Source organism: Protopterus annectens, chromosome 2.part1, assembly GCF_019279795.1.
Source record: "Protopterus annectens isolate FY-2018-M chromosome 2.part1, PAN1.0, whole genome shotgun sequence".
NCBI lineage: Eukaryota > Metazoa > Chordata > Ceratodontiformes > Protopteridae > Protopterus > Protopterus annectens.
The window spans coordinates 972,406,788-972,433,056 of NC_056729.1; the positions used below are offsets into that span (position 1 = coordinate 972,406,788).

The 26,269-nt window shown below is 43.2% G+C and overlaps 1 protein-coding gene across 1 annotated transcript in view; it reads right to left on the minus strand.

Annotated features, from left to right (window-relative positions):
* BOD1L1 (biorientation of chromosomes in cell division 1 like 1) overlaps positions 1-26,269 on the minus strand; it is a 2,284,811-nt gene that overhangs the window by 1,504,944 nt on the left and 753,598 nt on the right. The window contains exons 8-9 of the mRNA XM_044062584.1: positions 25,191-25,332; positions 25,020-25,095 (exon numbers count right to left, since the gene is read on the minus strand). Coding sequence (XP_043918519.1) covers positions 25,020-25,095; positions 25,191-25,332 — 218 coding nt within the window. The remainder of the gene's footprint in view (positions 1-25,019; positions 25,096-25,190; positions 25,333-26,269) is intronic.

Here is a 26,269-nt window from a genome sequence, read left to right on the forward strand (position 1 = left end):
AGGTAACTTAAGTTTTGCCTGTCTAGCTTTAGTGGAGAGTCACTATTTTTAAAACAACAAGATAGATTGAAAGGGGGTGATCACTTTTGTATTCTGGTACTATGGAATACAGTAGAATGGCCAATAAATTTAAATAGTTGAAGGGGAGTGATTTCACAAAATTATAATTTTGTGCTTACTCACACAAGCCAGTGAAAGCAGAGAGGAAATGAGATATATGGTCAAATTAACATAAGTGGCAGGCAGCTAGAAAGACAGTGGTATTTAAGAACACAACAGTGACAGGGGGGGGATGGGGGGATTTCTGCCTGACTCACAAGAGACAGAGCTGTGGTGTCTTTTGAAGTTTTAATATGCAGTTAAAATTAGAACACAAGCAAAACACAAGGTAAAGAAAACAAATCACAGCACTCAAAATATAAAAAGGCAATAAACTAATACAAAATACAACAAATAAAAAGCAAACCAACCTTTCCCTCACAGCAAAGTGTAGCAGAGTCTGGGTGAGCCTTTCCAATAAAGCTCTGAAATGTTTTATTTTATGCCTTAAAAAGGTTTAGTTCCTAGCTCCACCCCCTCAGTTCACAAATGATTAACCTTAAGTGACCTCTTCTGTGTTATGTATGAGTCCTTAATTGATCAGTTCTAATTTCTGCCCGACTCACAAGAGACAGAACTGTGGTGTCTTTTGAAGTTTTAACATGCAGTTAAAAGCATAACACAAGCAAAACACAAGGTAAAGAAAACAAATCACGGTATTCAAAATATAAAGGCAATAAACTAATACAAAATACAACAAATAAAAAGCAAACCAACCGTTCCCTCACAGCAAAGTGTAGCAGAGTCTGGGTGAACCTTTCCAATAAAGCCAACAAAGTAATTAGTGCTGCCAAGTCTCAAACCCAGAATGTTGTGCATTACAACCCAGAATGTTGTGCATTACAATCACTGCAAAGTACCACTACACCACATGAGTTTTGAAGTTATATCTAAGCCAACACAGCTCATCTGCAACAGGAATAGGACCTGGTTCCCCATTGCTTGCTGATGTAATACATAACTGTGGTATTGACTGCCACTTGAAGAGGTCCTGGGGACCAAAGATGGTTCAGAGAGATGAATGCCTTGATCAGGGAAGCATCTCCTTGACATTTTTGCACTTGCATCTTTCCTTGATATCCCACACCCTCATGCACATTTTTCCCCTCCTAAAACTGTTCCACAAGCAAAGTCTGAAGTGTCTGTGGTGACTAACTGCTTTGCAGCAGGGAGGGGAAAAGAGTCAACCTAGATTTAAGGATATCTGTTGTCTCTACCAAAAGAATTATTTTTTGACAAACTCCAGCACTGGGATTTGTAAAGATAAAGGGTGTTGATGCTGGAACCAAAGACATTTCAGATTCCACTGTATCTTTCTCATGTGGACTCTTGCAAGGGGTATCATGAGAATCATATATGCCATTAGACCCAAAATCCTGAGTTACACCTTCACAGTGACAGAATTTTGAGTGGAAAATCTTAGAAACAGGGCTAAATAACTATCTATTTTTTTTGTAGAGGAAAGGCTCTTTGAACTGAAGTATCTAGTTGACATCCCAGGAAAATACAGTTGTGTACACTTACCATAAATGTAGATGTTCGAGAGTATTCACTGTTGCAGTCATTACATTTGGGTAAATCTGCTAGCAGGTTGCCCTCAGTCGGCCTGAATATCAAAGTCTTGGGTCCTGCATTGGTTGCGGTCTCCTCTTCCATGATGTCAGGTCGTCAGGGGTATAAAATAGGCAGCCGACGCCATTTTCTTCAGTTTTTCTTGTCCCAGATGTCAGGTGCACCTCAAATGGGGAGCAAAAAAAAAAAAAAAAAAAAATATATATATCTACATATATATATATATATATATATATATATATATATATATATATATATATAAATATAACTATATATACATGCAATTATCATAACATAAACTTTACCTTCATCTAAAAGCAAATACACCACAAAGGCTGTAGAATACAGTGAAGGAAAGAGAAGCTGTAGAATAAAGGGAGATGGCGGGTGGGTAACCTGGACTGCAACAGTGAATACACTCGAACATCTACATTTATGGTAAGTGTAGACAACTGTGCTATGTTCTTCGTGTTTCACTGTTGCAGTCATTACATTTGGGTAGAATCCCAAAGCTATGGATGGGAGGCTGGAACTAAATAGCATTAGGAGCGGCTATAAGGCCCTGTAGAACTGTAGAGGCAAAGTCTGCCCTGGACTTAGAGAAGAGAGGCAAATGATAATGCTTTGTAAAAGTATGAACAGAACTCCATGTAGCAGCTTCTAGAATTCTTTGGTTGGCAGCCCTCTGAGAAAAGTTGCTGAGGTAGATGCAGCCCTGGTGGAATGTGACCTAATGCCCTTGGGCACTGGTTTACCATGATGCAAACAGCAGAAACTAATGCAGTGGCTTATCCACTTTGAAATAGTCTGCTTTGAAATAGCCTTTCCCTCTGATCCTGCAGCAAATGCCACCAGTAGCTGTTCAGACTTTCTTAGAGATTTGGTCCTGTTTAAGCAGAATCTTAGTTGTCTGTGTATGCCCAAGGAATGCAGAATCCGCTCCCCCTTGTTCTGCGGATTTGGGTAAAAAGTTGGCAGGTGAATAGTTTGGTTAAGAGCCACAGTGGATGCCACCTTAGGCATAAAGGAAGGATTGGTCCTGAGGGACACCCTGTCTGGGTAAAATATAATAAAAGGCTCCACACCCATGAGGGCCTGTAGTTTTGAAACCCTTCTTGCTTAAGTGATTGCCAGAAGGAAAGCTATTTTCCAGGATAAAAACTTTATATCTGCAGTAGCAGCTGGTTCAAATGGAGGCAGGGTGAGCTTTTCCAACACAAAATTGAGGTCTCATGCAGGAATTGGTGCTCTTCTGGGAGGCCTTAAATTTTTGGCCCCTCTAAGATACTGTTTTAGCAGAGGATGAGAAAAGATGGGCGGCTCTGTGTTGTAATGAGCCGAGATGGCAGAGGCATGGATTTTTATTGATGAAAAAGATAGGCCCTTATCAAGAATCTCAGTCCAGTATTCTAAAATCTGAGGAATATTTGGCTTTGCTGTGTCAGTTCCTTGTGCTTGGTTCCAAGCAAAGAATCTCCTCCATTTATCAGCATAAGATCTTCTAGTACTGGGCCTTCCGGCTTCAAAAATGACATCCATTACAGATTTACTGAGAGGTGTTGTTTGAATAACTACATGATCAGCCATGCTGCCAGGTTCAGAGTTTGGAGCTGATTGTGCAGAATTTGATTGTTCTGCTGAGACAGTAGATGACGTATTTGAGGCAAGTACCAAGGAGGGAGTTGAGACATATTCCTTAGGATTGGGTACCAGTACTGGTGAGGCCAGTCCAGGGCAATTAGACTAATTTTTGTTTTTTCCTGTCTGACCTTTAGTAGGAACTTGGGAAGAAGAGGCAGAGGACGAAAGGCGTAGACAGATAGGTTTTTCCAACTGAAGGATAGGGCATCCACTTTCCATGCTTGTCTGTGATAAGTCCTTGTGCAGAATTTGTCCAGTTGATGATTCTGGGGAGAGGCAAACAGATCTAAGTCCGGGCTCCCCCATTTCTTTGTTATCATGCTGAAGACTTGTGGATCCAGCTGCCACTCGTGAGGGTCCATGAGGTTTCTGCTTAGGTCGTCTGCCACAGTATTTTGTTTTCCTGGCAGGAATTGAGCTTGAAGATGTACTTGGTAAGTCAAGGCTGTGTCCCACAATGCCATGGCTAGTCTGCAAAGGGGGTAGGAATGTGTGCCCCCCTGCTTGTTTATATACCATGTGATCGTGGTGATGTCTGTCTTTATCAGTAGTTGTCCTGGATGAAGTAGGTCCTTGAAGGCTGTCAGGGCATTTTGAACAGCTAACATCTCTTTTTGATTGATATGCAGATGCATTTGGTTTGAGGTCCATGTTCCCTGAATGCATCTTCCTGCCATGTGGGCCCCCCAGGCATAATCTGATGCATCCGTTGTTAGTGTCTTCCTGGCTGGGGGTAATGTGAATAGCTGTCCCTTGTTTTGGTGACAAGACTTTGCCCACCATCGAAATTCCTGTTGCAGGCAGGGAATGAGAGCAATTATAGTTTCCAGGTTGTGGCAATGTTGAGTCCAAACACTTTTTAGATACCACTGAAGTTTCCTCATATGCAGTCTTGCATATGGAATTAGTAGGATGCAGGATGCCATGAAGCCCAAAGCCTGCAGAATTGTTCTTGCAGATAACTGGGCCTTTGTTGCTAACATTTTGAAGTAGGTAGTCAGTTGCCTTTGTTTGTCTGGCGTGAGATAAGCCATCTGGGCAGTTGTATTTAAGCTTGCACCCTGGAATATTCTCTCTTGAAAGGGTACTAGTTTTGATTTCTTTTCGTTGACTGTGTACCCTAGGCATGTTAGAAGTTTTTCACAAACGCCAGATGCTGTAGAAGGTTGTCCTTGTTCTCTGCTTGAATTAGACAGTCATCCAAGTAAGGATATATTTGTATTCCTCTTTGTCTGCAGAATGCAATTACTAGTGCCAGGCACTTTGTAAAGACCCTGGGCGCAGTAGATAAGCCAAAGAGCAGTGCAGAGAATTGGTAATGCATTGAGCCAGCCTTGAATCTGAGGTATCTTCTGCATGCTTGTGTTATTGGGACATGCAAGTATGCCTCTTTTAGGTCTAAAGTTACAAGCCAAGCGTTCTTGGCCAGCATGGGCAGAAGCTGTTGCAAAGTCAACATTGTGAATTTTGGTATGTCCAGGAATGTGTTGAGAATCGATAAGTCCAGTATTGGCCTCCAGGCCTTGTCCTTTCTGGGCACCAAGAACAGTCTTGAGTAAAATCCATATCCCCGTTCTTGCTCTGGCACTTGCTGAATGGCCCTCATGTCCATGAGGGATGAGACTTGTTTTTGTGCCTCTGCTCATTGATTTTTTGGCAGATCTGGCCAGCCGTTTGCCTTTGGCAGGGTATGGAAATGGAACTTGTAGCCTTGTGACACGATATTTAGAACCCACTTGTCCTGGGATATAATGTGCCAATTTTGGGAAAAAGTGCTAATTTTCCCCCTAAGGGTGCTGCCAGGAAATAAGTGCTTGGTGCAGGCAGGGGGAAGCCATTGGGACTGTTTCTTGTAAGGCTGTGATTTGTCTTCTCCACTTTTGGAGGTAGAAGCACCCCATTGCTTTGACCTGTATGAACCTTGCACCTGGGATCTGCCTCTAGGGCGTCTGGGTCTGCCCCTTTGAGGTCTGTCTGACACAGGAAAGGACCAATTCTTTGTTGGCCAGTGTCTACTGAACCTAGGTGGCTGTACTTGTAAGAAATCTTTGACCATTTGCATAGATTTGGCCTTGTCCTCCATTTTCTTTAACACCTCTTCTGCCTTAACACCAAACAAAGTATCATGCTGTAAAGGTGCATCTAATAATTTAACTTTAACATGATCAGGCAGATTTTGTTCCTTTAACCAAGCATGCCTTCTAAGTACAGAATGTGTAACTGCGGCCCTGCAGGAGGCCTCTAAAGAATCAAAACCACACTGCAAAGTATGCTTTCCAACTTGCTCAGCTGCATGCAATATATCCTGCATTTCCTTGTTTTCTGCACATTCTGAGTTTAACATCATTTTCTGTTTAAGCAATGCCATGACATGTTGCTGATATTTAAGCATATGAAACTGACAGTTTAAAGCCCTTAGAGCCAAGGTAGCAGATGTGTAAACCTTTTTTTCCCCATCTATCCAGAGCCCTGGAATCCCTGTCAGAAGGGGTAGGGTTTTTTGCAGTGGAAGCCTTGACTCCCTTGGGACCCTGAGAAATAGTTTCTAGGTCTGCAGCAGGGTTTTTAAAAAGGAATTTGTGTGAGTCAGGAACCCTGTAATATCTGTCAGGCTTAACAGGAGCTGGAGGTAAGGAGTCAGGGGTAAGGCTAGACTCCAAAAACACATCATCTACAATGTCTAACACAGGAGGGATGGCTAGTGGGTTGTGCTGGGGTAGTAACAGGAAATCCCTGAGCCTCTTTTTAGATTTTGAAAAACCTTGGGTCTCCCAGTGAAAATGCTCCCTCATGGTATGTAAGGTTTCCCCAAAAGAGTAGTCCTCAGGAGGAGAAGCTGAAGGTATGGATTCTTCAGCATCAGAATCCTCATACGGGGAAAAGAATACTCCTGATCAGAAGAGGAATCAGAAGAAATGGAAACATGATCTGAAGATTCATAGTCAGTCTCTTGCCTAGGCCTCTTATCAGGAGGGGGATGGGAACCCCTGATCAAGGTAATCAAGTCTTCGACCATTTTGAGCATCTGTTTTTTGGGCATGGAGGCCTGTCCACGTGGCTCTTGAGTTTGCTTCTTTGCCTTTGAAGGAGCTTTAGTCTTTGCCTTTGAAGTCGGTTTAATGTATAGATGTTTGGGTCTGAATACACCCTCAGAAGCCGGTGCCTGCTCAGTGGCTCTGGACCCATCTGAAGGATTAGCGTCTGAGGATCCAACACCTTGAGTTTCCAGCGGCATGGCCGACTCCATGTGGGAGTCGGTAGCGGCCTGCGACTCTAAAGTAGCGGTCGTCAGGGGCTGCAAAAGCGCCTCACTGAGAACCTGCGAACCGACGACTGGCTTAGGAGAAGCTTCGTCATCGGTTTTGGGCCTCGGCTGTCTTTCTTTTTCTTTTTCTATGCATTTTTTTGTGAACTCTGGTAGTCAGATGGCTTTCCGATGACATTTCTGGATAATTAAAGCTGCGACCAAAGTAGTTTAAGGCAAAATCATGCCGACACTTAATAGTGCGTTGGTTAAATCTAGCACAAAACCGACAACCCAGAAAGTTATGATCAGGGCCTAGGCAAGGAATACAGTAAGAATAAAAGTCCTTATGAGGTATCTGCTTCCCACAAGAAATACAATTATTAACTTTTTCTGACTGGTTCTTGGTCAAGAAAAAAGTTTCCCCACTGGGGTACTTAGCTTTACAGAAGACTTCGGATCTGAAATTCGAACTCGAAAAGCTCAGGAGTCGGCCGACCGGCACTTGCGAACTGCTTCTGCTACGGGCACCGCACGGCAAGAAAGACCGAAGAAAATGGCATTGGCTGCTTCTTTTAAACCCCTGACGATCTAACATCAGGGAAGGGGCGACAGCAGCCGACACAGGACCCAAGACGTTGGAATTCAGGCCGACTGAGGGCAACCTGCCAGCAGGATTACCCAAATGTAATGACTGCAACAGTGAAACACGAAGAACATCAATGGACGAACTACCACTTGCTTCAGTTTCTCATGCAACGGACTAACATTCACATCGACTAAAATGAATATATAAAAGGTGGTAAAGTTAATAAAATCAATAAAATTGATGAAAGGCACAATGGCTGCATGCCCACATACACTTTAAGTAAAGGAAGGTGGCTAAAACAAATTACTGTTGATATGATGTGAATTAACCCCGTTGGCATCCAGCAATCCATACTTTTGTTACTATGATTTTATTAACTTTATCACCTTTTATATATTAATTTTAGTCAATGTAAATGTTAGTCCGTTGCATGAGAAACGGAAAAGTGGTAGTTAATCTGTCCGTTGTTTCCCTTCCCTTCCTTCACCTGCATTATAGTGAATGGTTCTAATGGGCGGAGTTATGATGATATTCATGAAGGATTCACTATGTACTCTGTGATAGGGAATGAATTAGCATGTGACTTTCCAAGAGGTCATTTTAAATGATATGTGTTGATTCATTTGTTTTTATTGTCTTAAGAAATTCGGTCAGAGAATCAAACGAAAAGTGTGCATCGTAATAAAGCAGCTTAATCCATTTTTTGTGGTGTTGTCATGGCATTTCGGATGGTTTTATTTATTTTATAAGAGATCTCTCTCCCAAGAGCAAGATTCCTGACACTTCTGAAAAAGATTCTGCTAAGACAAGCAAGTCAACTAAATATGGAAAAATGTGGATACAATGTAGCCTGCATTGAGCTACAACTAGGGCTAGACACTTTGTGAACACAGTTGGTGCAGTGGATAGTCCAAAGGGGAAGTCAGGGTGACAGACACACAAAACCTTGAGAATTATCTGAAATGTGAATGAGCAGGGATGCGATAAGCATCTTTTAAGTTAGTGTTACCAGGAAATTTGAAAGAGGAAGAAAATGTAAAAGGTTGTGATGTGACATCATTTTGAATTTGGGCACTATCACAAACAGGTTTAAGAAAATAAGATGCAGAACTTGTCTTCAAACAATTTCTTTCTTTGGCACTATGAATATCCTTGGAAACAAAATCATCTGATTAGAAGGATGAGGAATGACACCCTGGAAAGGAGGAATTTTCTCCCACTACCATCTACAACCCTGATGAATGATTTTCAGAACCAATTTGTCTGAAACAATCTGTTGCCAATAACAAAAACAGAGATTCACCATTTCTGAAAGAAAAAAAAGGGGCCAAGGTGGTAGAGAGTCACAAGGTTCCTTGAATAGTCATTCAGACTTGCTGGACTGTCCTTGATTTTGGGAGGTCCAAGACTATTTTTGTTTGGAACCCCCTTGCCATGTTTTCTTAAATGTCTGTTTACCTGCATTTTGTTGAGTGTGTTCATTTTTTTTTTTTTTTAAAAGTTCCCCAAGACTATTTGGAAAAGGAGGGTTGAAAAATCTTAGAAATTCCTGGATCAGCTTGTCCCTTTCATCACACTTTTTGATCACCTTTCCAGAGGACCAAACAAATCACTATCCAAGGGAGAATTTAAAATGTCATTTTTAACATCATCTGGGAAGTTTTGGGAATGCAGCCATGCAAGCCCCTTTGAAACAGTATCAATGGCCATAGCCCTGGAAGAAGTATCGAGTCATACACATACTGCAAACAACAAGTAGTGCCCTGTGCAACTAAAGAAACTAAGTTATTTAAAGAGAAAGACAAACCCCAGCAATGAGAATCAGAAAAGTACAGTTTTGTACCTACCATAAATGTAGATGTCCGATAGGTATGCATCTGCAGTCATAACAAATAGGTTGTCCAGCCTCAGGCAGCCCTTCGGCCGGCCGGATTCCAAAGTCTGGGTCTGGCCTCGGCTGATGTCGCACTTTCCCCAACGTCAGAGCTTCTGGGGTATAAAGGCATCAGCCGACGCCATTTTCCTCAGTGTTTCTTGCCCCAGATGCCAGGTGCCCTCTAGGAAGGCTAAATTTGGATAAATGTTGAAAATTCCAAACGGTAGCAAACAAATTATATATACATATATACATACAAACAAATACACCATAACAGATTCCCCCAGCTAGCTGAAAGAGGGGTAAGCACCCTAAGAATACCACAGAGGGGAAGGAGGGTGGGTAATCCTGACTGCAGATGCATACCTATCGGACATCTACATTTATGGTAGGTACAAAACTGTACTATGTCCTTCAAGGATGCATCTGCAGTCATAACAAATGGGTAGAATACCATAGCCAAACTGGGGGAGGAGGTACTAAGATAATGATGGTGTAGTTAAGATCCCCTGTAAAACTGCAGTTGCAAAACCTGCTCGGGATCTGGAGTATAGAGGTAGATTGTAATGCTTGGCAAATGTATGCACGGAGCTCCAAGTAGCAGCTTCTAAAATGTCCTTGGTGGCCACCCCTCGTAGAAAAGCTGTAGTGGTGGCTGTGGCTCTTGTGGAGTGAGGCCTGATACTTTCAGGAGTTGTCTTTCCATGAAAAGAGTAGCAGAATCAAATGCAATTTCCTATCCATTTTGAAATTGTCTGTTTGGAAATTGCTTTTCCTTGCACTCCAGTTGCATATGCTACAAAAAGTTGGTCAGTTTTTCTGCTGGTTTTAGTTCTGTCCAGATAGTAGCATAGTTGTCTGTGTACATCCAAGGTGTGCAATAGTTTTTCCCCCCTGTTCTGTGGGTTAGGGAAGAACGTAGGCAAATGAATAGCTTGGTTCAAGGATACCCTGGATACCACCTTTGGCATGAAAGTAGGATTGGTTCTCAGAGACACTCTATCCTGGTGAAAAATATGGAAAGGCTGCACTGCCATTAGTGCCTGTAACTTGGATACTCTTCTTGCTGAAGTGATTGCTAGAAGGAAAGCAGTTTTCCAAGATAAGAACTGTAAGTCTGCTGATGCTGCTGGTTCAAAAGGGGGTAGTGTTAATTTTTCCAGCACAAAATTGAGATCCCATGTAGGCAGAGGGGGTTTCCTTGGAGGTTTTACATTTTTGATCCCTCTTAAAAATTGTCTGAGGAGAGGGTGAGAGAAGATAGGAGGATCCATGTTGTACTCTGCTGAAATTGCTGAAGTATGAATCTTAATGGAAGACTAGGACAGGCCATTGTGGAACAGTTCTGCTAAGTATTCTAGGATGTGTGCTAGGTTTGCCAGTGTGACATTTGTACCCTTTGATGCACTCCAAATGAGGAATCTCTTCCAATTGGCTGAGTATGTTTTTCTTGTGGAGGGTCTGCGAGCCTCCAGGATAATGTCCTTGACCCTCTGAGATAAAACAGTTTGGTTTTGTTTTAAGCAATTTTCCAGGCAGTTAGCTGCAGTGTTTTCAAGTTTGGATGCAGGGTCTTGTAGTTGTCCTGCGTTAGAAGTAAAGGCCATAGGGGTAGAGGCCATGAGTTTGTCCGAGACATGCTTCTCAGTAGAGGATACCAATGCTGCCTTGGCCAGTCTGGAGCTATAAGAATCACCTTTGGCTGTTCCTCCCTGATCTTCAGTAGAACTTTGTACATCAATGGGAGAGGTGGAAAAGCATACACTGTTAGGGCCTTCCAGCTGAAAGAGAGGGAGTCCACCCTCCAGGCTTGTGGGTGGTATACTCTTGAGCAGAATTAATTCAGTTGGTGGTTGAGTGGGGAGGCGAACAGGTGTATCTCTGGCATTCCCCATTTGTTTGTTATGATTTTGAAGATGTCTGGATGCAGCATCCATTCGTGAGCATCCGTGGTAGTTCTGATTAAGCTGTCTGCTAGGGAATTTTCTTTTCCTGGTACGAATTTGGCCTGCAGTTGGATGTTGAGATTCAGGCCTAGGTTCCACAGATCCATTGCCATCCGGCATAGAGGGTAGGAATGCGTGCCTCCCTGTTTGTTTATGTACCACATGACTGTGGTATTGTCTGTCCTTATCAGCAGATGTCCTTGCTGGAGGAATGATTTGAAGGCCTCGATTGCATGCTTCACTGCCAGCATCTCCTTTAGGTTTATGTGCAAATTCAGCTGGTCTTGAGACCATAGGCCTTGGATACACTTGTCTTCCATGTGTGCTCCCATCCTAGGTCTGAGGCGTCCGTGGTGATGGTCTGCCTTGGTTGTGGTTTGTTGAAAGGCAACCCTCTGTTGGTCTGGCAGGCCTGAGCCCACCACAGGAATTCCTTTTTCAGGCATGGAATGATTGGTATCATGGTTTCTAGACTGTGCCTGTGTTGAGACCATACATTCCTTAGGTACCATTGTAATTTCCTCATATGCAGCCTGGCATGCGGGATCAAGATTATGCAGGATGCCATGTAACCCAGGGCCTGCAGGACTTTCCTTGCAGTGAGCTGAGTTTGTCTTGTCAAAGCCATGAAGTAAAGTGGGAGTTGCTTTTGTTTTTCTTCTGTGAGAAAAGCCATCTGAGTTATTGTGTCCAGATCCGCACCCAAAAATGTTATCCTTTGGGATGGCACTAGTCTTGACTTCTGGATGTTGACTGTGTATCCCAAGGCCTGTAACAGGTGTATGACATAGGCCAAATCCGTTATTAGTTTTGTCTTGTTGTCCACTTGTATTAGGCAGTCGTCCAGGTATGGGTAGATTTGAATTCCCTGAAGCCTGCAATGTGCAATTACTGATGCCAGGCATTTCGTGAATACTCTGGGCGCAGTAGATAAGCCAAAGGGCAATGCTGAGAATTGATAATGCTGTGATCCTGCAAGAAATCTGAGGTGTCTTCTGCAATCTGGTCGTATAGGGACGTGCAGGTATGCCTCCTTGAGATCTAGAGTCACCAGCCAAGACTCCTTGCCCAACATGGGAAGAAGTTGCTGTAGGGTCAGCATCTTGAATTTTGGCACAATGAGATATGTGTTTAGTGTGGACAAGTTGAGAATAGGCCTCCATTGGGTTTCTTTTCTTGGTACAAGGAATAGTCTGGAGTAAAATCCTTGGCCTTGTTCCATAGATGGTACCCTTTCTATTGCTTTCATCTGAAGTAAATTGTTGATTTGTCTTAGAGCCTCTGGCTTCTGGTTTGGTGGAAGGTTTGGCATTCCGCTCTTTTTTGGTAAAGTGTGGAAGTGAAACCTGTATCCTTTGTCTATTGTTTGCAATGTCCATTTGTCTTTTGTAATGCAATGCCAGTTTTTTGAGAATAAAGCCAACTTTCCGCCCAAGGGTGCTTCCAGTTGTTCCCTGGTAGGCGGAATCAGAGCCAAGTCATTGTGTCTGTCCTGTGGAAGTGGTGGTAGCGGCAGCTGTGGCAGTATTCCTCTGGTTGGCAGGTTGCCACTGACGACCCCTGTAGGCACCCTTTGATTGACCTCTGCCTCTTGGGCATCTATTCCTGCCCCTCTGTGCTCTGGAGGTGTCTGGAAAGGACCAATTCTTTGAAGGCCAGTTTCTGCTGAAGCTTGGAGGTTGGACCTGCAGAAAATCCTTTACTGTTTGCACAGATTTTGCTTTTTCTTCCACTTTCTTTAGAATCTCCTGTGCAGGGGAGCCAGATAAACTTTGTTTCTCCACTGGAGCATCTAGGAGTTTAGCCTTGACATGGTCTGGTAAGGATTGCTCTTTTAGCCAGGCATGCCTTCGAATTACTGCTCCAGTCATAGCTGATCTAAATGAAGCCTCCAGTGCATCATAGCCACATTTTAAGAAATGATTACTGACCTGCTGAGAGTTGTGTACCAAATCCTGAAGGGACTTACGGTCTAAAGGTTCAGGTGAAGAAAGCTTTTTATTCAGCTGATCTAACAAATATTCCTGGTACTGTATCATATGGAATTGACAGTTTAATGCCCTGGCAGAAAGAGTAGCAGATGTATAAACCTTTTTTCCCCATCTCTCTAATGCTCTTGACTCTCTTTCAGAGGGTAGGGGGTTTTTGGCAGTGGCAGCTGCAACACCTTTTGGGCCCTGAGAAATAGTTTCTGGGTCTGCAGCATGGGCTTTATACAAGTGGAAGTGAGAATCCGGGACCCTGTAATATCTGTCAGGTTTGGCAGGGGCCGGGGGAAGAGAATCAGGGGCAGAACTGACATCATTATATGCATCATCAACTACAGTTAGCACAGGAGGTATGGCTAAAGGCCTATGCTGTGGTAAGTGTAAAAAGGTCCTTAGTCTTTTTCTAGAATCAGAGAAATCCTGACCTTGCCATTGAAAGTGTTCCCTCATTGAGTGCAAAGTCTCCCCAAAGGAAAATTCTTCTGGAGGGGAGGCAGAAGAAATAGAGTCTTCTGCATCTGAATCCTCATAAGGTGAGTATGGCCCTTCCTGATGGTCTGTTAAATCAGATCCATCCGAGGAGTAATCAGAGGAAAAAAGGTTCAGGGGGTTCAGTCCTAGGCCTTTTGTCAGGAGGAGGTTGAGAGGCCCTGCCTGGGTGAGGTTGGGAACCCCTAATCAGAGATATAAGGTCCTCAGCAAGGCTGAGAATCTGAGAACTTGAGGAAGGTCTCTGAGAGGTAGATTTTGCAGGTAAAGCTTTAGAAATTTTAGCTGCTTTAGCCCTGGAGAAGGCCTTAATCGACATAGAAGCAGGGGGCCTAGCTGCCCCACGTGCAGGAGTAGAAATGTCCAATGGAATGGTGTCGGACAATTCTTGTGTGCTTGCTTCTTCGGTAGGGATTTCTGTAGCCGACTCAGCCGGGGCCTTTCTGGCCTCGGTTGTCGGAGGTATGATTTCGGCAGAAGTAAGAACCGAGGACTCGGTTTCAGCCGAAACCGAGACACTAGCGGTAGGCCTAACCGTGGTTTCAGCCGAAACCGCGGGGCGCGAGTGTCGGTCCTTTTCCTTGTGTTTTTTGGCTAAATGTGTAGTCGGAGTCTCCGACGGCATTTTATATGCAAAAGCGGATCCAAAAAACTCTTCTGCAAACTCCGACCGACGTCTAAGAGTCCGTCGGTTGAAGGAGGCACAGGCTAAACAAGCTGATACATCGTGGTTTGGGCCTAAGCAAGGAAGGCAGTAAGAATGGAAATCCTTATGAGGTATTTGTTTCCCACAAGTTAAACAATTATTTACTTTGTCTGACATCGGCTGAGGCAAGAAAGAGTCCCCAACGGGGTACTTAGCTTTTTTAGAAGTCTTCGGTAGCTGAAATCTCTGGATCTGACCGACCGGCACTTGCGAACAGCTTCTGCTTCGGGCACCACGCGGCAAGAAAGACTGAGGAAAATGGTGTCGGCTGATGCCTTTATACCCCAGAAGCTCTGACGTCGGGGAAAGTGCGACATCAGCCGAGGCCAGACCCAGACTTTGGAATCCGGCCGACCGAAGGGCTGCCTGAGGCAGGACAACCCATTTGTTATGACTGCAGATGCATCCTTGAAGGACATCCAAGCTCTCCTCAGAATATGAATCAGAAAACTGACAGAAAAAGAAACTGTATCCATCCCTGTGTCTTCCAGTTCAGATTCAAAATCCTGAATCTCTTCAGGAAAGAAAGAAAGTACAGTTTTGTACCTACCATAAATGTAGATGTCCGATAGGAATGCATCTGCAGTCCTTACAAATGGGTAGTCCTGTCGTCAGGCAGCCCTTCGGTCGGCCGGATTCCAAAGTCTGGGTCTGGCTTCGGCTGATGTCGCACTTCACCCGACGTCATAACTGCAGTTTTTCGGGTATAAAGGCATCAGCCGACGCCATTTTCCTCAGTGTTTCTTGCCCCAGATGCCAGGTGCCCTCTTGGATGGCTAAATTTGGATAAATGCCAATGTTTCCAAATAGTAGAGAGCAAACACATAAAATAAGCATGTATGTACATATATACAAACAAATACACCATAATAGATCCCCCCCCCAAGCTAGCTGAAGGATGGCAAATACCCTAGGAGTACCACAGAGGGGAAGGTGGGTGGGTAATCCTGACTGCAGATGCATTCCTATCGGACATCTACATTTATGGTAGGTACAAAACTGTACTATGTCCTTCAAGGATGCATCTGCAGTCCTTACAAATGGGTAGAATACCATAGCTAAACTAGGGGAGGAGGAAAAAAGGAGAGATTATGGTGTAGTTAGGATCCCTTGCAAAATAGCAGTGGCAAAACCTGCTCGGGATCTAGAGTATAAAGGCAAATTGTAATGCTTGGCAAATGTATGCACGGAGGTCCAAGTAGCAGCCTCTATAATGTCCTTGGTAGCCACTACTCGTAAGAAAGCTGTGGTAGTGGCTGTAGCCCTTGTGGAGTGAGGCCTGATGTTCTCTGGAGTTTTCCTTCCATGGTAGGAGTAAAAAAATCTAATGCAATTTCCTATCCATTTGGAGATTGTCTGTTTTGAAATTGGTTTTCCTTCTTTTCCTGTTGCATATGCTACCAGAAGCTGGTCAGTCTTTCTATTGGACTTTGTCCTGTCCAGGTAGTAGCGTAATTGTCTATGTACATCCAAGGAATGCAACAGTCTTTCTTCCCTGTTCTGTGGGTTGGGGAAGAATGTAGGTAGGTGGATAGCCTGATTTAAAGACACTCTGGATACCACCTTAGGCATAAATGTAGGATTTGTTCTCATGGACACTCTATCTTGATGGAAGATCAGGAAGGGTTGCACTACCATTAATGCCTGTAGTTCAGAGACCCTTCTTGCTGAGGTGATTGCCAGCAGGAAAGCAGTTTTCCAGGATAAGTATTGTAATTCTGCTGTTGCTGCTGGTTCAAAAGGGGGAAGTGTCAATTTTTCTAGCACAAAGTTCAAGTCCCATGCTGGCAATGGTGGTTTCCTGGGAGGTTTTACATTTTTAATTCCTCTCAGAAACTGTCTGAACAGAGGATGAGAGAAGACAGGAGGATCCAAGCTGTATTCTGCTGAAATAGCTGATGCATGTATCTTGATGGAAGAATAGGACAGGCCTGTATGGAAGAGCTCTGCCAAGTACTCCAGGATGTTGGCTATGTTTACCAGTGCCACATCTTCTCCCTTTGCAGTACTCCAAATGAGATACCTTTTCCATTTTGCTGCATAATTCTTTCTTGTTGAAGGTCTACGAGCCTCAAGGATTATGTCTTTAACCCTTTGGGATAAATTTGGGTTAATTGCTCTTATGTAATGTTCCAGGCAGTTAGTTGCAGAGTTTTCAGGTTTGGATGCAGGATGTTGTAGTTGTTCTGTGTTAACAGTAATGGGATCAGGGGTAGTGTCCGTATTTGTTCCCAAGACATGCTCCTCAGCAATGGGTACCAATGTTGTCTTGGCCAGTCTGGAGCTATCAGAATGATCCTTGGACGTTCCTCTTTGATCTTCAAAAGCACCTTGTGCATCAAAGGAAGTGGTGGGAATGCGTATGCTGTCAGGTTTTTCCAACTGAAAGATAGGGAGTCCACTTTCCAAGCAAGTGGGTGGTACGTCCTTGTGCAGAATTTCTTTAGCTGGTGATTGAGTGGGGATGCAAATAAGTCTATTTGTGGTAATCCCCATTCTCTTGTGATGGCTTTGAAGATGTCCGGATGCAGCATCCATTCGTGGGCATCTGTGGTAGTTGTGCTTAAGATGTCTGCTAGAATGTTTTCTTTTCCCGGTACAAAAATTGCTTGTAACTGAATGTTGTAGCTCAGAGCCACATCCCATAGGTCCAGTGCCTGCCGGCATAGGGGGTAAGAGTGTGTGCCTCCCTGTTTGTTGATGTACCACATAACTGTGGTGTTGTCTGTCCTTATCATCAACTGACCTTCTTCGAGAAATGGTCTGAATGACTGGATTGCCAATTTTACTGCCAGCATTTCCTTTAGATTTATGTGCAGGCGCAGCTGGTCTTGAGTCCATAAGCCTTGTATGCACTTGCCCAGCATGTGTGCCCCCCAACCGAGGTCTGAGGCATCTGTCGTGATGGTTTGGCTTGGTTGACTGTTGCAGAAGGGCAATCCTGTGTTTGATTGACAGGCCTGAGCCCACCATAGGAATTCTTGCTTCAGGCATGGGATTATTGGAATTTTGGTTTCTAGGCTGTGCTTGTGTTGGGACCACAAATTCTTTAGGTACCACTGTAGCTTTCTCATATGCAGTCTGGCATGAGGGACCAGAATTATGCAGGATGCCATGAAGCCTAGGGCTTGCAGTACTTTTCTTGCAGTTAGATGGTTCTGCTTTGTTAATGCCAAGAAATAGAGAGGTAGTTGCTCTTTCTTTTCTGCAGTAAGGAATGCCATTTGTTTTGATGTGTCCAGCTCTGCACCCAAAAAGGTTATTCTTTGGGATGGAATCAGCCTTGACTTTTTTATATTGACTGTATATCCCAGGGCTTGCAGCAGGTAAATGACTCTTTGTAAGTCTTCTGTTAGCTTGCTTTTGTTGTCCGCTTGTATCAGGCAGTCATCCAGGTAGGGATAAATTTGGATCCCCTGAAGTCTGCAATGAGCAATTACTGATGCCAGGCATTTCGTGAACACTCTGGGCGCAGTAGATAAGCCAAAGGGCAATGCTGAGAATTGATAATGCTCTGATCCTGCAAGAAATCTGAGGTATCTTCTGCAAATTGGTCGTATGGGGACGTGCAGGTATGCCTCCTTGAGATCTAGAGTTACCAGCCAAGACTCCTTGCCCAGCATGGGAAGAAGCTGCTGTAGCGTCAGCATTTTGAATTTTGGAACAATGAGGAATGTGTTTAAAGCGGACAGGTCGAGAATAGGCCTCCATTTGCTCTCCTTTCTTGGTACCAGGAAGAGTCTGGAGTAAAATCCCTTTCCTTGTTCCATAGATGGTACCTTCTCCACAGCTCTCATTCTTAATAATTGAGATATTTGCTTTAGAGCTTCTGCCCTTTGAGTAGGTGGTAGGTTTGGCATTCCTCTCTTTCCTGGTAGAGTATGGAAATGGAACCTGTAACCTTGGTCTATAGTTTGCAAAATCCATTTTTCCCTTGTGATGCAATGCCAGTTCTTTGAAAATAAGGTTAGCTTTCCGCCCAAGGGTGCTTCCAGTTGTTCCCTGGTAGGCGGTGCTACAGTCAAGTCACTGTGATTGTGTTGTTGTAGTGGTGGTGGCTGCGTCCGTGCCTCGCTGGTTGTTACCTTGCCACTGATGTCCCCTGTAGGCACCCCTGGATTGGGTTCTGCCTCTTGAACGCCTATTCCTGCCTCTCTGTGTCTTAGAGGAGTCCGGAAAGGACCAATTCTTGGAGGGCCAGTTCCTGCTAAACCTTGGAGGTTGAACCTGTAAGAAATCTTTCACTGTTTGTACAGATTTCGCCTTCTCTTCCATCTTTTTTAGTACCTGCTGTGCAGGGGAACCAAATAAATTGACTTTGTCCATGGGTGCATCCAAAAGCTTTGATTTGACATGGTCTGGTAATGCCTGCTCTTTCAACCATGCATGTCTCCTGATAACTGTGCCAGTCATGGCTGATCTAAAGGAAGCCTCCAGTGCATCATAGCCACATTTTAAAGAATGGTTACTAACCTGCTGTATGTTATGTACCATTTCCTGAACATATTTTTTATCTAAAGATTCATCAGAGGACAGCTTTTTAGTTAACTGGTCAAGCATAAACTCTTGATATTGAATCATATGAAATTGGCAGGTCCGCGGTTTCGGCCGAAACCGCGGTTAAGCAAGCCGCGAGTGTCTCGGTTTCGGCCGAAACCGAGCAAGCGGTTCTTTCTTCAGCCGAAACCATGCCTTCTACCGAGGCCTCTTCTAACCTGGTAGAATCGGCTTCTGAAATCCAACCTTCTGTTGCAGTTTCTCAGGAATTATCAGACACTATTCCCTTTGATATTTCAACCCCTGCACGTGGAGCTGCTAGGCCTCCTGCAGCCATGTCCATTAAGGCCTTTGCCAGGGCTAAAGCAGCCAAAGCTTCAAAAACGGTGCCTGCCAAACCCCCCTCTCACAGGCCCAGCACCAGTTCCCATATGCTTTCTTTAGCTGAGGATCTCATTTCCTTAATTCGTGGATCCCAGCCTCATCTAGACAGGACCTCTCTTCCACCTCCAGAGAAGAGGCCTAGAGCAGAGCCCCCTGAGCCAGTATCCACAGATGATTCCTCTGATGACTCAGAACATACAGACCCCCCTGAGGCTCCTTATTCCCCTTACGAAGACTCTGATGCAGAAGAGTCCATTCCTTCAGCCTCTCCACCTGAGGAATTTTCCTTTGGGGAAACCTTGCATGCTATGAGGGAACAATTTCAGTGGCAGGGCCAAGATTTCTCAGACTCCAGAAAAAGGCTTAGAACCTTTCTACATTTGCCACAACATAGGCCTTTAGCTATTCCTCCAGTTCTTTCTGTTGTAGATGATGCATTTAATGATGCTTGCACTGCTCCTGATTCATTACCTCTGGCCCCTGCTAAGCCCGATAGGTTCTACAGGGTCCCGGACACTCATCACCATTTATACAAGGCTCCTTTTGCAGATCCAGAGACTATCTCCCAGGGCCCTAAAGCTGTAGCAACTGCATCTACTAAAAACCCCCGTGGTCTGGGCCTAGACAAGGTAAGCAGTAAGAGTGGAAATCTTTATGAGGTATTTGTTTCCCACAAGTTAAACAGTTATTCACTTTTTCTGACATCGGCTGAGGCAAGAAAGAGTCCCCAACAGGGTACTTAGCTTTTTAGAAGTCTTCGAAGTAGTATTCGGTAGTAGTAATCTCTGGATCTGACCGACCGGCACTTGCGAACAGCTTCTGCTTCGGGCGCCACGCGGCAAGAAAGACTGAGGAAAATGGCGTCGGCTGATACCTTTATACCCGAAAAACTGCAGCTATGGCGTCGGGTGAAGTGCGACACCAGCCGAAGCCAGACCCAGACTTTGGAATCCGGCCGACCGAAGGGCTGCCTGATGACAGGACTACCCATTTGTAAGGACTGCAGATGCATACTTGAAGGACATCCCCTCTTTAACAGAAACTATTTTACAAGAAGGATCAATAGCCTGAATTAAACCCTATGTCAGACCCAGTAAACTACTGCTATCAAAAGAAATTTAAGGAGGAGCATACACATGGTTGGTTTTCAGTTTCTTTTTGACAGGAAAAATGGGGCCAACCATGACACTAATGGCAGCAGCTGCTTCCATAGGAATGGGCACAACATTCTGACACAACAAGGGATACCTTCCCTGTTCCCTCTCTCAGTGGCTCTCCATTGGGCATTGAGGGGATCCCAAAAGACACAGAGGATGTGTCTAACCCCCCCCCCCAGTCCACAGTGGCTGCAGAAGGTACACCAGAGGGATATGGGGTAAAGGATGAGAGATCTTAGATACAAAATATGGCCACAGCAGTCACCCACCTTGTGGTGGAAAAGGTTGTTTAATTGACTTTGACTTTTTGTAGATGAAGGACTACTGGTAGTCTGTTTCATGGTCAAGCAGAAAATGGTGTCTCTTTCCTAAGGAAGACAAGCAGGCATTGCCGGTAAACACTACCAGTCCATACAAGTTACTTTTTTGACAGAAAAAAAAAACAATAACAATCCTTTAAAACACTATGTCAGCACCACAAATGAAAAATAAACACAATTTCTCAACAGAAAAAATGTTTTGCTTTCTTGACACCACTTGAAAACTGACAGGAAAAAAATGAGTGTTCCATTTGCATTATAGTCTCAAGACAGTCCATTAAAACAAAACATTCCCAGCTTTAAAATAACTTTCCTGAAGAATAAAGTAACAAAACATCAACAAAATTAAAACAAGATTTTCCTCAAAGGGAACTTGTCTGTCCAGCAAAGGAAAGCAGAGGCCAGCCACTGATCCCTGAAAACCTCAGAGGTGAGTACTCTTCGATGGCAGTAAAGTTATGAAGAGCTTAAAGCCCAGACTTGTCTTTTAGTCAGCTCAAGTCATGCTGCTTGTCAGTTTGGGTATGTGGAAGCTGCCGGGAAACTTTGGAAGCTGTTCAGCTTTTTATCACTGGCACAATACAGCCCATATAGCTAAAGCTACTGTAGCAGTGATCAATGTGAAGAACATCTTTATATACTCTATCTGCCTTCTTATGAGCTATGTGCTATAATAAAATCATCCTGAAAAGCTGAAAAAACAGGAAAAACGTGTAGGTTGAGGAAACTCCAGATGTAATAAATCATACTTTTTACTGAAACTGGAATGGCATTATGTTCCCAGTGAAACATATTGTTCCATTCTTGACAAAAGGGCAATAAGAAGAAGAAATATTCTTCCAAGAATAAGTCCTGAGAAGAACAATTGTTTTTCCTTGACAATCATTTCAGTGTTCACACAGAATCTACAGAAAAAGAACTTCTTTTTCTCTAACCAGTAATTCAGTATGAGAGAGGTTAAGCGCTTGAACTAAGCCCTCAGCTAAGACCAATAAATCATTACTGTCTAAAGTAACTGAGACAGGAGAAGATACATGTTTAACTTTCTGCCTCTTTTTATTAGGAATCACCACAGAAGCAGAATGACTCCTGCCAAGAACATCATCCATGAGAACAGGCATCTCAGTCCAATGAAGCAGTAAAGTACTCCCCACTCATTCTTCCTTAAACCAACAAGAGTAGTTCTCCCATGCCCACTATGTACATTCCAACAGCCACAGAGGATGTGTCAAACCCACTGTCCATGGTGGCTGAAGGCACTACATTAAATGAAACCGAGGAAGATGAGTGGTCTGTGGAACCAAAACTGGCAACTGCACAGTCACCCATCTGTGGAGAGACAAAGTAGTGGACAGCTGAAGGGGCAAAATCTGCTGTGAAATGTTATTTTTGTGGCAGGAGGAAAGAAAAACACAGCAAGTGGTGAGTTGTTCCATGGTAAAGCCAAGAACAAAGCCTGAAGTAACAGTAAAACTGACAGCAGCAGTCAGTAAATGATAAGCATCAAAAAAGTAGTGTTTTCACCTTAACACTGTGACAAGCACAACATACACATCTCACATGCAGAACACAATTTATAAAATTTGTCTCAAGAAAATTTAGAGTAAACATTTAAACAAATTTAACACTGAAAAGTAATAAACCCAGCACAGTCTCCAAATGACAAAAAAGGTGTATGATAATCCAAAAGACCCACAAGTCTCACTAGTCTCATACACAAAGCCATGGAAAGAATTATCATGGAAATGCTCAAAAATGTCATAGGAAATCTCCAAACACTGGACCCAACCCAATTTGAATTCATCAAGGGAAGGTCATGCCTTGTCAACCTTGTGGACTTCTTTGAGAAGGTTACCAAAGTAATGGATGTGAGCAACAGGATTCAGACTGCCTACCTTGACTTGGCCAAGTTATCTGGCACAATACCCAACTTGGGCATTGTTGACAAACTCAAGAGGTTAGACATAAATTCTTATGTCATAAAGTGGATAGCCAGCTGACTCACAGACAGAACCCAGGAATTTAGAACTGGAGAGTCCACCTCTACAAAGAGGCCAGTCACAAGTGCAGTCCCCTCAGGGATCAGTCCTGGGACTGTTCCTTTTTGGCATTTACTTTACTTAAGTCAAAGCCAATATCTAGGGCATCTGGCTGACCAAATCTGTAATCAGAAGCAGTCATAGAATCTCCCACTGACACTAATATTCTCCCAGAAGGGTTGACACAGGCACATAACTTGTGTCAGAGTCATGTACTAAAACTAAATGCCAAGAAATGCATAGTAGTATCCTTCTGGAAGTCATCCACCCCTGGTAACTAACACTGAACACAAACTCCTAAGGGTTGACCCATCACTCAGGAACTTGGGGACACACATTGACAGTTACCTAGACTTTGACCATCACTTGTTTACAATACTGAGGAAATCATTCTATGCTATGCAACATATAAACGAAGCTACATCTAGGTCCAAGGAGGCCACTGTATTCAGCATTCATCAGACCTGTCATTGAGTACAATCTCTCTTTTGGTAAGTGCCCAACCAGGAACATCCAACAATTGTAAAGTCCACAGCGGTTCCTCACTAAAAGAATACAGGGCATAAGTAACGTCCTATGCAGACAGCCTCAAAGCCTTATCTCTGTATTCGGTCTCCTACAGGCTGTTGATGGGAGATCTATGGCTGGTATACAAGCCATTGTTAGATCCCATCCTGAAGTACCTCCTGCATATCTGCAAAATAAGCAGCACCAGAATTACTCATTCTAAAGACTAAGGCCTCTGCTTGTAAATGTTTCATCTCCAAAGCCCTTGCTTACATTTATTAAGGGTACCAGAACTTGTTCGAGATTTGGGATGCATGGCTACACTTAAAAGGCCCCAGTGGTCGTTAGCCTAGTAAATACCTATGAACATATGAACCTAAAAGAATTTAAATTTCTAGCATAAAAATCAACCTTTTCACTTTAAAATGTACTGTTTCAGTCTTAAAATAAACTGTGACAGTTTTATACCAGACAGGAACTTTTCTGCCCAATAATGGAGACATGCTAGCCCACTGGCATTCCTAGAAAGCCAGAAAGAGGAGTGCTCTTTAGCAGCAAGAAGGCTCTGAATGGCTTGACTCCAGACTGTTGATTTTCTCCAGCTCTCCTCAAGCTCCCAACAGTTTGGATGCATGTAGATGACCTTAAAGCTTTGAAAGCTGGCTGGCTGCTGCATCCTAAGCAGGATATAACCCATGTAGCTAAAGCTACTGCAGCTGTGGTCAAATGATGTACATCATATTTGATGCACAGGTAGCTAGCAGATAGGCTAGTCAATTTTTCATGCCCAGTTTACGTGTGTGTGTGTGTGTGTGTGTGTGTGTGTGTGTGTGTGTGTGTGTATATGTATACACACACACACACACACACACACACGCATATATATACACATACATACACACATAGTCTATATCATTTCATCTAATTAACTTTACACTGAAAATTCATCAAACCTCCTGAATGCTCTACAAGCATGCAAGCACTACCACGGGTCCTGCAAGGTGGAGCAGGTCTACTTAGCACTCCATTCTTGGAGTTGAAGGGTCGTGTTCAACGTTTTCTGATTTCCGAGGTACAGACTTGATTTACTGTGAATTAACAAACCCTGTGCCTGCCTAAAGATAGACAGAGTCAGTTGTACAGTGGTCTGTTAGCACTGTGGACTCAAGAGTCTTGGAGCATCAGTTTTGTTTAGAGTCAGAAAGGAGTTTGGACATCTCTCATTTTTCTTAGTGGGCTTTCACCAAGGTCTCTGTTTTTTCCCACATCCCAAAGACTTGCAAGAAGGTGTACTGACATTACCCCAAACTGACACAAAGTGTGTGCATCCCAAGATAAACTGGTGCCCTGTTCCTAACTTATGCCTGCTGCTTACCAAATACGGCTCAGGCTCCTCCAACCATAACCTGAATAGTCAGTCCTGAAAAATGCACTGAGATTTACATAACTGTAGAATATAATCTATGTACATACTGTAATCTGTATCCTCTGCTGGGATCTCCAATAAACTGGGCATGCAGCTTAAAATAAATCCATTTTTCATGCATACACTGATGAGCTCAAAAACTTGAGTAAATAAATTAAATTTAAAGCTGTACACAAAATGCACTTATCTCTACTTGGATGGCACAGTGGTGCAGCGGTAGCATCGTCACCTCACAGCAAGGGGTTCTGTAGTTAAATTCACGTCTGGGGTGCCTTCTGTGCGGAGTCTGCATGTCCTCCCTGCGCTCATGTGGGTTTCTTCTGATGTTACAAAGACATGCATCTGGAGCGTTTCTCCCAAGGTCTCCTCTGAAAATTGGCTTTGTTCCAAGTTGGACTTTCCCAGTTAACAAATGTTAAATAAATAAATCTCTATTTCTAAGAGATGACTTCAAAAACATTTACACATTAAAATGTAACTACATTTAGACTGCTACTCATAAATCAGATGCATGCATTCCAAAATGTGTTAGAAGGTACCTCTGCTAATTTCTGCACTTCTTTAGAACTATCTTCTACACGTTCACGTTTTCTTTTTCGACAGTCATCTGGGGGTCTGCAGACAATACATGACATTTTACTAATGATAAGAACAGAACACTGTAGAGTATCTAGACTAATAAGCTTAATAAAACTTGTCAGACATTGTACCTTGTATCTGTTCTTCTTTTTTTACTAAGGACTACTTTCTTTTCCAGAATCTTCTGTTCTTTAAGTGCTTCCTTAATACTGGGTTGCTTAGCCTCACAACTTCCTGGAGATGGAGAATCACGCTGATCCATTCCTGTTTTTACTATAATGCAAAAAAAACCTCATAAGTTCTATGTACTCAAGTGGAAAACTACAAATATTACGTATATCAGGTGTAATCTAACGGATCTTCCATTCACCAAGTTTCACATCTGTTACAGTGACAGAACAGCATTTACAACCGTCTAGCTGTTGACAAGCCCAAATTCTCATCTTGACAGTATCTTTCAAAATACTTCATATACTGCTCCTAAACCACTGGAAGTCTGAAACAGCCTTCATCCTACCAATATAACTATCTACTGAATGAGTAGTTAATGCTTATGTACCACACAAAGAAACCATCAACAAGATTATCAGCCACCTGGCAGGCATATAGTACTGTCCTATGAATAAGCAGCAATTTTACTGGTGGCTGAATGAACAGATTCTACAACAGCTCTACTCCAGTCATGAATAAAAAAACAGACAGGTAGAACGAAAGAATGATGCCTGGTATCACCATCGGCTGCACTGCTACACACATCGAAACTTGGAGGGATTCATGTTAGACTGTCCAAGGAGTTATTTAAGTAAAAGCAGCCAATCAAAACCACAGAAATCTCAGCTGACTGAGACGTTTGTAAGCAGCTAGAAAATGCTACACATCCATAGATCAAAAACATTTTTTTAAAAGACACAGAAACACGTTTGTTTTACTACAAAGATATTCCTTGTAATGAAAAATTAAAACAATTTGAACAGTGAAAAATGAGAGTATATTACAGTGAACAGCTGACACAAGGAGAGAGATTATGTTCAAGGAAATTCTTGAAATGAAATAAATGCTACTATTTACAGTACATATATGAACATATTTACACAGAAAAATTGTCCATAAATGTTTGCAGTCTGTAGAAGTGATTTAAGTTGTTATTTACATAAGCTAGCTATCCACTGCAATGAAGTATCTATGTTGTTGTTTATCTTTTGGCTTTTCC